At 45.0% G+C, this 11,674-nt stretch overlaps 1 protein-coding gene across 1 annotated transcript in view; it reads right to left on the bottom strand.

Moving 5' to 3' along the window:
• Positions 1-1,895: 1,895 nt before the first annotated feature.
• mms22l (MMS22-like, DNA repair protein) overlaps positions 1,896-11,674 on the bottom strand; it is a 23,795-nt gene continuing 14,016 nt past the window's right edge. Inside the window, 11 exon segments of the mRNA XM_084472203.1 lie at positions 1,896-2,343; positions 3,048-3,215; positions 3,708-3,804; positions 4,589-4,755; positions 5,499-5,710; positions 6,217-6,362; positions 6,715-6,871; positions 7,702-7,844; positions 10,015-10,160; positions 10,301-10,485; positions 10,489-10,585. Of these exon segments, the coding sequence (XP_084328329.1) occupies positions 2,268-2,343; positions 3,048-3,215; positions 3,708-3,804; positions 4,589-4,755; positions 5,499-5,710; positions 6,217-6,362; positions 6,715-6,871; positions 7,702-7,844; positions 10,015-10,160; positions 10,301-10,485; positions 10,489-10,585 (1,594 nt within the window). The 3' untranslated portion in view covers positions 1,896-2,267.

The following is an 11,674-nucleotide window of genomic DNA, read 5'->3' as shown; positions in this document are numbered from 1 at the left end:
CTGTATGATCAAGGGCTACGGTTAAGGGACGCCGCCATCAGGACCTCTTCCTGGGCTGGGAGTTCTGGCTCGGGCTGCCTGGACGGGTTCAACACTTGAGTTGCCCCGATAGGAGAGTCGCCGAATCCGACTTTGTTTGACGTCCGCTGTCAAGGCGATGCGCCAGAGATTTTGACAAGGTGCTAACCAAGATACAACAAGACAACTTGGCTCTTCTGATAAGCCAAGCTGGTTTTCTGGGACATTGGCTCCGGGCTGGCCATGAACAACAGCACTGTTACATCTTCCGAGGAACTAACGGAAACATCCCCGCATGAGGTGATCAAAGAATTCATCTTTTTTATGAGATAAACACTGGATTTGAGCTCTTTTTTTGCCACACTTGCAGTTAAACAGATGACAATGATGTTTTTTTATATTGCCTAGGGCTAAGGGATTTTTCTGAAATGAAATGCTCCTTATTGATTCCGCCATGCATTGTACACAAGATATGCCCTCTCCAATACTGACTCGGTAATACACCTTGAATAGTAGTAAGACTGAGGAACAGACATAGTTCATCTCTGGATTGGAGACATCTTTAGGTCTTTGGAATAAGGAGAGGTCTGACAAAATAACACATTATCAATAAGTCATTAATCTAGTTAATGATCAACAAACACACTCAAAAGGTGGATTATGTTTTGTGAATGACTTTAAATGATAAATAATTCAATTTAAAGTCATGCTCCTGATGGGACATGCACATGTTGATCTGGTTAAGATCAGGATAAGAAGGATTTTTTTTGAATGGCACTGTAGAAAAACTGCTAAATTGTGAAGTTTTCCCTTTTTTGCTATGAAAACTTGCCAAGCTGTCTTTGTTGACAATCAACTGATACATCGCTTGCCAAGTTGTTGACTCCTTGTAACACTATGTGTTATGAGCTCAGGACCAAGAACTTTGTTCAAATGAGTTTGTACATCATCAAACATACCATATAACCTCTTCATTATGTAGGTGCATTATTATACTCTATACATGTGCTAATCATCTTTATGTCATTGTGTTCATTAGGCCCAATTTAAAACAAGGTTCCCCCTTCAGCCCAACAAAAAAAGGCATAATATATATATATATAATAAATATATAATAAATATATAAACCGCAAGTCGATGTTTGCAAATGAAAAGATATAGCAGTCTGGCCAACAACAAAACAACACAATGTTGTTGTTCCTTTTAAATGCATACCATTGAATACGGACAGACGTGGCTTTTGTGAGTCGTCAGCATAAAATGCACATGGGGAAGTAAAAAAAAAAAAAGGGCATTAGTACCTCTTTGTCAGTTGGAAAAAAACGCCACGTCGTCCACCACTCTTGGACAAAAGTAATGCAGCTTGTTGGAGAGAGAGCGTTCACAATGTGCAGAGGTTTGATAAGGTTGCAAAATGACTAGCAATGACAGAAAATGGCTGTGTGTGATTGTATGCGGCGAGAGTGAGACCGGCGGTGATTAGGTGCCAACTCGCGGCCCGATTGCGAGAGACGCAGCGACTTGGAGAGTCAAAAGGAGAAATGAAAAAAATGAAAGGAAATAAATAAAATGCTGTTCTTCTGGAATCACTTTTTTCTTTTTCCCCCTCTGCCATTTTATAACGTATTGCGTTCTACCGCCTCTGTCAATGAATCTGTGTTTCAGAATACCAATTAGAGAGATATCTGGAGGCTGGAGTCACAAAGGTTGAGCACCACAAGAAACGTGTACGCCGTTACGTATGTGTGCTGCCATACGGACAAACACAACGCACTCGGCATGCAAGGGAAATGACGTGAGAGTAGGAACAAAGCAAACGTATTTATTACAACTTATTTGACATTTCATATTCTGTAGATAAAAAAATCCCACATCTTTATCCACAGCTTCTCCTACAATATAAATAGTACATACATTCAATTGTCTTATTCCTTATGACCTATTTAGTTATTCTGTAAACATATGCATTCCTCAGACTCCCACGGCATGATATTTGTCATATCAAAATAAAGGATATATACAGTATATATATACAGTGTATATATATATATATATATATACACACACATGATCGTCCAGACTCTTAAAGGAGGCTAGATGGAGAGGGCTTGAATGTTTGTGAACGAGTTGTGACGCATAGTCATACTCTGCTTTTTCCCGGCCCGGTTCTGGCTGTGTTTGTGTGCGTATATATGTGTGTGTGTGTGTATGTGTTTGTGTGTGTGTGTGTGTTTGTGTCCAGCCTGCTGTTAGTCTTCATCCAGGCTGACCATCTCCGCTTGACCGCTCTCCCCCAGCTGACCCAACAGCTTCTTGTAGGCGCTCCTGTCACAGGGAGTGGTCAGAGGAGTCAACCCGACAAGCACAACACCTCTCAGGAACACACAGGCCTCCTGAGAGGCCCGGGCATCCCTCCTACACTCAACTGTCTATACAAAACTAATTAAAACGCTGTTAAAGGGCTGCACAATTAATTGCATGTTAATCGTTATCGCGATTTTGGCCTCCGGACTTACTTTGCTAATTGTGAAAAATGGCAATAAATGCATAAAGAAAAGAACAACCAATGAAATACATTGGATTTTGTACAGCTGTTACAATAAAATTGAATTGAAAATCGTTACAACTCAGCTATAAAGACTCTTAAGGAATCACAGGCATTGCTTTTAAGGGCGCCAGAGTCTTGTGTGTCCCACGTGTGGTTGAGGAAACACTCCCGCAGAATACATAACACCAAGCAATGGGACGCGGTTGCCAGGTTAGCAAAATCGATAATCTGTTAATCCCAATGCATGTTCACGATCACAATATCTGCCCGAAATAAAAGTAACATTGTTTTTGTCATAAACGTGCAGCCCTACTGTATTTGTGTATTTTTAACAACATGGGATGTTTATGTATGATCTCACACACACACACACACACACACACACACACACACACACACACACACACACACACACACACACACACACACACACACACACACACACACACACACACACACACACACACACACACACACACACCTGAGGGCTGCATTCCTGCCCTGGCCTCTCTTGTGCTCCGTGGTCCTCAAGCTAAGGGACAGGTCTGGGACCAGCTCCCGGACCACCCGGTGGTCCAAGAGGGCCACCGTCTCTAGGGCGCTGTACACCAGTCTGTCATAGACCCCCTCGTTCTCCTCCACAAACGACCTAGTGACACACACACACACGACTTTAGATTATTGCATTATTCAATACCATTAAAATATATAATTTTATCTTAGATATCCATATATGGCAAATGGAGGGTTGCTAGTTTCATTCCTCCAACTGCTCTCCACTCAAAAGTAAGTCAGTCAGTCAGTCAGTCAGTCAGTCAGTCAGTCAGTGTGTGTGTGTGTGGGCAGAAATGTCGTCAATTAATCAAGCAACCGCCTCATTATAAAAATAATACATTGCAGATTCCAACTGTATTTTCAACAGGTTTTTTTTAACATAATTGTTTTATATTCAAATTGGCCAACAATTTCACCATCCAGTGTGTGCCTTAATGATTGATAAATCAACCAATGTTAATCAAATATTTACCAACGCCCGGGTTGCCACGGAGAGGTCCGGCAGGGCAGTGCTGATGGTAATTACAGGTGTGGCTACGTTTGTAATGTAATTATTATGAGCATTATTAAGTGTGTGTGGGGGTACCGCAGGACGCTGATCATCTGGCCGCAGGGCTCCGGTGAAGAAGCGGCAGCACATCTCTCCACCACCAGCTGAAGGGCCTCTGTGCTGCTCTTCCTCACTGTCACACACACACACACACACACACACACACACACACACACACACACACACACACACACACACACACACACACACACACACACACACACACACACACTATGAGGCCGGCTCTCCAGGCTTTCACCTACTTCTGTGATTACCGCTAAAGGAAATGTGTGATTTGTGAAAATGTGCCACTTCTGTGTCATTTGCGCAGTAAAGCGCAAAGTGTCAAGTGACATCTGCCTGCCGATAATCACTTGGATTAGTGCTGCGGGCGTTCGGAACCCAGGCGCGCCGGGGAAAGTTGCGTTACGAGCGGCTGCATGAGGAGGGAGCCAGGACCGCCACAGGGCTGTGATTGGACCGTTGCGCTGAAGTATTCACGAGGTAAGAGTAGGCCTAATCTTTCCATTTTTTTTTTTATCAACATTTGGTGTTGTTCCATCATTCTAAAAATTGAAAGGCTTAAAGTCACTGCTCATTACCATGGATAACATGCACACACACACACACACACACACACGCATAGCTTAGTACATTTAGAAGTAAACAGGTGACCTGTGTGTGGTGGGAGGGACACTAAATCTCTAAAAGCGACTCATGTCGTGTTGTTCATGTTTCTATACATGTCGATATGTATGTATGTATGTATGTATGTATGTATGTATGTATGTATGTATGTATGTATGTATGTATGTATGTGTATGTGTGTATGTGTGTGTGTGTGTGTGTGTGTATATGTGTGTGTATGTGTGTGTGTGTGTGTATGTATGTGTGTATTTGTGCGTGTGCGTTCTCACCCAGAGGCTCATTGACCAGCATCACACAGCGCAGCAGAGAGGGGAGGGGAACAGTGAGCAGTTGGGGGTCCGTGTCGCCGTTTCGTCTCAGGAGCTCCAATAGGAAGGCCAGGACCGAGGTGAGGCGGGGAGGGGGGGCGTGTCCTTTGAACTGCAGGAAGCCATCACTGCGGAGCACACAGGAGAGAGCTCACTCTCACATCCAGATGAAAAAGTCAATATGTTATTTGGCCAAAAGGTAAAATATATTCTTGCATTTACATATCCCTAATGTCGCCCACATATATTTGGAATTCAGGTGTGTGTGGGGGGGGGCTAGGGCATATTTTGAAACACACCAGCAACCAACAACACATGATTCTGCCCATTTTAGATTAAAACCAATCATCTGAAATATTCAGACCGGTAAGGGACTTCACCAATTTTTTTTTTTCAAAAGATGATCTTGAGAGTTGACTGGACTGGAAATCAAAACCAATGCATCTAAACGACTCAACAACCTATTTTCTGAAACTATAAACCCGTGTATACGTAGTCTTGTATGTATTGAGCATATTGAGCCAGGGCTTTGCCATGATCCACATACACACAACCACTGTTGACCTCATCTTGAGTCCAGCATTCCTGCTATGCTACAGCAGAACCTCTGGGCTAAGCCTGGGGCAGGACACCCAAAACAGAAAGGGGCGGAGTTACGCCTTCTCTTCCGCTTTGTATCACTATATTCTAGGAGGAAGGCCTTCGCGAGTGGCCCGATGGAGCTTTCAGAGGGGGATTTAAGCATTTGTATTTTTACAAAAGGTTTTTGATTAAAAACCTTTACAGACACTCAGGCCTCAGAATGCCTCTGTCCGGACAGGATGTTTAAACCTGGAAGTGTTTCCTCGTCCTGGCTGAGTTTGTGACCTACCAGAGCACCTGCAGGGTGGTCCGTCTCAGCGCCGCCCCCCGCGGGGAGGGGCTGCTCTCGCAGGCGCCCAGCAGCACTGGGTGATTGGCCACGGCACCGGTGGAGGGCGTGGCCGGCAGGAAGTGGTCCAGGTAGCGGCTGATGACGGAGCAGAGCTGCTTCTTCAGGTAGACACCCTTCGACTGGGACACGCTGGAGGCCACCGACAGACCCTGCCGGCCAATCAGAAGACAGCAGTCAGCAGAGCGATCAAGAGCAAAGACGAAAAATAATCCTCATTTGTTTTTTTTTGTTTTTTCATAGAAACTCATAGAAGATTTGATATGCATTGATAGAATTTTTTTTTTTTTTTAAAGGAACAATATGTAAGGTATGCTATTTTAAGCGAGCTCGAGTGTACATTTTGAAAAAAACACTCCTCCTCAACCTGAAAAAGCGAGGCTCACCGAAAAAAACCTAACAGGAGATTTCTCTTTGCTGCTGCAGAGTCGGAGCAATTAACCTAGTTCCCTGTATCCCTAAAGTTAGTGCAATTTAGAGTGCACTTCAAGCTCAAACATGCCGCTTATTGCAGCTTTAAGGAACTATGTGTAGGGGGATGGAGGGGATTATAATTACATTAATTATAACTCTCTCTTTATCTTGACCCTTTTATCTCTCCGTCTAAGACGATTTGCCCCCTTCATCCCCCTCAGTACACGAAGGGTCGCCTGCCGACCTGGAGGTAGAGCGGCAGGCTGCTCCTCAGGGCTCGGTCGTGGGGCGGGAGGCTGTGAGGTAGCAGCATCCCGTCCACGATGCGGAACAGCAGCTGCTGGGCTCTGGAGGTTGCCAGCAGGGGGCTCCAGTGCTTCACCACGCAGCCTGAATCACATGGGGGGGGGGGGGCAGGTGGGGCGGGCAGGAAGGAAGGACGGGTGAATGAGAGCAGAGGGAAAGCCTTTTCGCTTGCATCATGCTCTTCAGTCCCCCTTTTACCCTGCAATGCCATGACGACCATTCATAAAAAGACTAAACACGTTTGACCTCATCGATGTGGACTTGATGTGGATATGGGGATTTTAGTTCATCATGAATCGGAATGATTTGGTGTTGCAAATGTACGAATGACCTTCGCATGCCGTTTCCACAAATCCCCGGGCCGAGAGTGACAATAGTTAGCTCATTGTTTTTTAAACAGTCGAACAGAATAGAGATTATAATTTCAGTCACCCACCGACGGCCCAGTAGGCCAGCTGCATGCCCTCCTGGCTCTTGCTGACCAGGTAGGGTTTGATGTACTTCAGGATGTCCCCCATGTACTCCAGGGCTCTGCCCACCAGGGCCGACTTCTCAGACAGCACCTCCAGCCCACCGTACACCCGGCCCACTGCCTGCCGGGACAGCCAATCAGGAAGCAGAGAACCCGGGAAGGACAGGAGAGAGAGAAGAAAATAACATAAGAGGCGAAAGAGACGGAGGTGTAGGGTTGAGAGGAAGTTTGATTGGATGTCATTAGGATGGAGGAAAAAAGCGAATAGCGGTATATTGACGTTAGCGTGGAGATGCCGAGTGGTTGTACTTGAGGTGTGTGCCATTATAATGTAGCCATGCCAGACCGTACAGATGACACACATTTGACAAGTCCTTAACGGAAGTGAGGAAGAATTACTGTTAAGAAACAACAGTACTTGAGGCAAAATGGCAGGAAATAACTGTCAATATGTTGAAAGCATCATGATTGATGAAAAACAATAGTTGGGGGTGCACCAATACGGAATATAATTATAGATGCATTCATTGGTGATATACAAGCCATTTATTTGCTTATAATAACAATGGAATTGGTTGCAAATGTTCTATATATTTTTCTTGAAGATGAGTTGTTCTGTTGGTCTTTGCAGACAGTGCAGGTCCTGTCATTCTGTGTCCTGTGTGTTATTGTAGCTGTTTTTAACTAGCTGCCCGCCCAGAGACTTCAGATGAAGTGATTCTCTTTGGCTAAGTCTGGCATGTTGACAGTAATGTAATAATTGTGCACTGTCCCTGTCAAATTAATGAATGAATGAATAAAAAGGATACACAATTGAATAAATAAAATACGAAAAGGAAATATAAATAAAAAGTTATAATAAATAAAACAAAATAATAATGCCTGCCCCGTAATGCCGTGACCATACCGTGTGGCTGTGGGGGAGCAGGGCTCCATGCAGAGGGCTGCTACCTTGATGAAGAGCTCCAGAGCGGGGCTGGGCTCCAGCCGGCCAGCGGGGGGCTGGAGGCCGGCTCTCTGCAGCAGAGCGTCCACTTCAGGCAGCCTCAGCACCAGCCGCGTCAGCTCCGCCAGCTGCTCCTCCACGGCCCGGCCTGTCGACCACAACCGCACAAACAAGGCTGCTTCAGGTACAGTGTTCCTAAGCCTGAGTCGTCGGATCATAAGGCACTGTTCAATGTTGACGTTCTACATTTTTGCTTTGAATGCTTCTGGGTCCTTTCCCAATTATTTTTGTTCTACGTGTGTGTGCCTGCAAAGCACGTTGTAGCGTTTGGTAAAGTGTTTTATAAATAATGATCTTTATAATTAAAAGCAAAGCATGAATGAATGAAATCTGTGAACTGAACATGAATGTAGTAAACTTGGCTAATGGAACGCTTTATCAGGATGCTACAATATGAGTCTACTTCTGTTTCAGAGACACAATATTATAAAATCATTGCGTGTCTCTTGCCTGGTACAGGTTATTAGATAATCACATAATATTTCAATAATATTAAAATAAAGACAGTGTTTCCCACAGACCAGGCAGCAATGTGTGGTGCCCCCCTGGCGCCGGTGGGGGAATCGAGTGTCACGGTGCCGTGGCAGTGGGTGGAGTCGGTCGGGGTGTATGCAGAGTGTGTGCAGCGGGCGGCGTTCAAACACACACTTTCTGAAGCTGCCATGATAAATAAACACCTGTATGCTTCTCTATTGTCACCTGCTGAGACAATTTTAAAGCTACAAGAAGCATTTGAAATTATTCAATTCAATCTTAATTAATCTTAAATCTGGTAACATTTTACCAGAGCCCTGCCTGGTTTCATTCCTTGCCCCAACTCCATACATTACAGGGCAGGCCAGTAGAATAGTTTGCTCATACAAATACCTGGACTTTATGTTGGAGGAAGACCTGTCTTAAGTTTCATGTTAGGGTTAGGGTTAGTTAATTACTCACCAAAATTGATGTTAAAGTTTAGTTTTTACCTGAATTTTTGCTTATTTTGGTGGTAATCTTTAGATTCTGTGACATTCAAGGAATGAATTGCAAAAAACAACTAAAGCTGGAGGTTTTTGATTTCAAATACTGAACTCAAGATCTACCTCAACCAATATTAACCTGTTCTTGTATTTAACTTTTTTGGTAAAACAAAATAAATGGTATAATGTAAGATTATAAATAAAATAAGGAAAACCCGCTACTATGGGTATTCAGTGATACGCGGGTTGATCCAAATTGAGAGGTTGCTAGTCACCAAAAAATATTTTAATGATATTCGGGTCGGGTCGGTTAAAATAAAGATACCGCAGACACTTTCGTAATTTATAGACTAGGCTATATCATATGAAAGACAAAGACATCATTGGCTGATAGACTTGCGCAAAGATGCAGCACGAGCTTTCCAGGTGCCAACGTAGAGAAAACTTCCTTTCTTTTTTCCTAGACCAGGTAGGCCTACAGTAACTGTTTCTCTGATTTAGGTCACCATTTTATTTCGAATAGGTATCCTATGTTAAGCTATTTGTTGACCTGGTGAACAAAGGTTTCAATTTGTAGAATGTTAAATGTCCGTTAATAAAGATGTTTCTTAAAATATTCTGACTTTATGCTTGGGAGATAGCATAAATTAGGTATCCCCGTAAGTAACTGCTCAAACAACATTATGTATGTGGGAAATCATTATTTATTGTGAATGTTGAAAGCTATTATTAACTTTTGCATGAATGCTAAAACAGGATAAAATGGGCTAATGCACGTTAAATTGCTATGCATTAACCTTGTAACACTATATAAATGCATAAATGCATATGACTCAGGGATGTGGGTCGGGAAGCAGGTTGGGTACATTATTTTAATATTAATACTTGTGGTCCGAGTTGGTTGAAAACGTTGGGTGAGTGCGGTTCTCTTATAAGTGTATCCGTACCCGCGCACCACTGGCATGTATGCGCGCTTGTCTGTGTGCGTCTGTCTGTCTGTCTGTCTGTCTGTGTGAACGAGAGTGACAGGGAAAAAGAGTGCTACGCGGAGATGAATGAATGGAATGATATTTATACTTAAAAATTGCGTCAAAAAAAAGAAAAGAAAAAAGCGGAATCAATTCGTGGCGCTCATTGTTGAATCTGTGGCGCTGCGCCACACATTGGTCTATGTATGTGAAACACTGAAAGAGCAGGGTTTATCTTAAGTGCTGCAACTCCAGAGTAGCCCTCAGGTCAACCCAGAACGTGTTCTCAGTGCCAAACCGCGGCTCTGTAGCCTGGAGAGCACTACCTTACCCGCTCTGCTGTCGGAACCGTCAGGGTTCCTGTGGAGGTGCTGCTGCAGAACACAGCGGAACCAGGCCCTCACACACAGGGCCTGGGCAGAGCCGGGCACCGCGGCACTGGGACCGGTACTACAGCCCATCGCTGACACCAGCTCACTGGAAAAGGACGGGGATTGGAGATAAGGAGTGGACAGTGGTCCCAGGGAAGTGGTTCCAAAGGGAACATGGGTGTGTGTGTGTGTGTGTGAGTGCTCCGTATGGTGCCTTGAACACTGCGCTTTGAGTCGAGGGAGTACCTGTTCTGGAGGAGGTGGGGGAGGTAGCGGGTCACCAGCAGCGGGTGCAGCATGTCGTCCCAGCCGAAGCATTGCATTATTGACAGGACGGGGCGGGGCTGGAGGTCGTGGGGGGCGGAGCTCGGCAGATCAAAGGCTAACAGCGTGAAGCCTGGAGAAGAAGGAGGAGCAGAGAGGGGGGGGGATTAAACAAGCCTCAGAGTTAGCATCGCGCCAAAACGTTCCCCAGAAAGTTTAAAAGGGATGGGAGCTGCGCAGTAGATTAACCTCACATCCTTTATTGTTCTGCGAGCGTTCTACCTTTCCTTCAAGGGCCTCCTCACTCTTTCAACCCCTAATCTTGCTCCTGCTCCCCGATGGCTTTGCAAACAATCTCCCTCTCCCGCTCTCTCTCTCTCGGTTCGTCTCCCCTCCTCCGCTGCCAACGCAGTGCTTTTGTACTTCTCCGCCTCGCCCAGCTGACACCCCGCTCCAAAGCGCATTAAAAGAACATTTCTCTCCCTTTTCTCCCGTCCCTATACCTCATCCTCCCACCCTCTTATTGACTTGCTCCTTCCTCTCCGTCCTTTCTTCGTCTTCACCAGGACACACATTGGTCTTATCGCTTTAGCTCCCTCCGACTTTCACTTCTCCCCATCGCTCTTTTCCTCACCTTTCTTTTACCCGAGCTCCTGCCTCCCTTTTGTTTCTCCTCTCATCCACCTTCGTCCTTCTTTATCACCTGCCTTCCCCCCCCCCCCCCCCCCATTTACTTTCGGTTTACTTCCTATCCGCTTTCTGTCCACCTTTCCCCTCTCCTCTAGCCGTTTCCTGCGCCCTTGTCCCCTGTGTCCTTCTCCTCTCCTGTCTCTCTTTCAAATCTCCTTGATCCGTCCTTTTTCCCACATCTCCTCTGCTTGTACATCTCACAACGCCTACTCTGTATCTTCTGAACCCTTCTAAGTTCATGACATCATTCCATCTGTTCATCCATAGTCAAAGTCTGTCTGTTGCCTGTGGGGTATTAGTATAATTTTATTAGATATAAATACATTCATATTTTTCTGTTTTTCTATATTCCATGTGGTGGATATGGATGTTATTGTATATTGTTTTCGCGCATTGCAGGTCTTAAGGAAGCTCAATTTGATCATGTTGCTTGGGGCTTACCGGCTATAGGGATAGCTTTAGGCTAGTTTGATTCTGTAGGTCACCGGTGACTTGCCTTGTCTTAAGCTTTTCCATTTAATCCTGTGATTCTCTGTGTACCTCACAATCAAATACTTGAACTTGAACATTCTCCTCGGCTCTCCTTGGCTGTCTCTCTATCTCAATCTCTCTTTTTCCCTCTCTTCCTCTCCCCTCCCCCCTCTTCCTTTCCCCTCTCCCCTCTCC

The sequence above is a fragment of the Micromesistius poutassou genome (genome assembly GCF_964030765.1).
Source record: "Micromesistius poutassou genome assembly, chromosome: 8".
Classification (NCBI taxonomy): Eukaryota; Metazoa; Chordata; class Actinopteri; order Gadiformes; family Gadidae; genus Micromesistius; species Micromesistius poutassou.
Note: the sequence above shows the minus strand (reverse complement) of the source record. Positions and strands in the feature narration are given on the sequence as shown.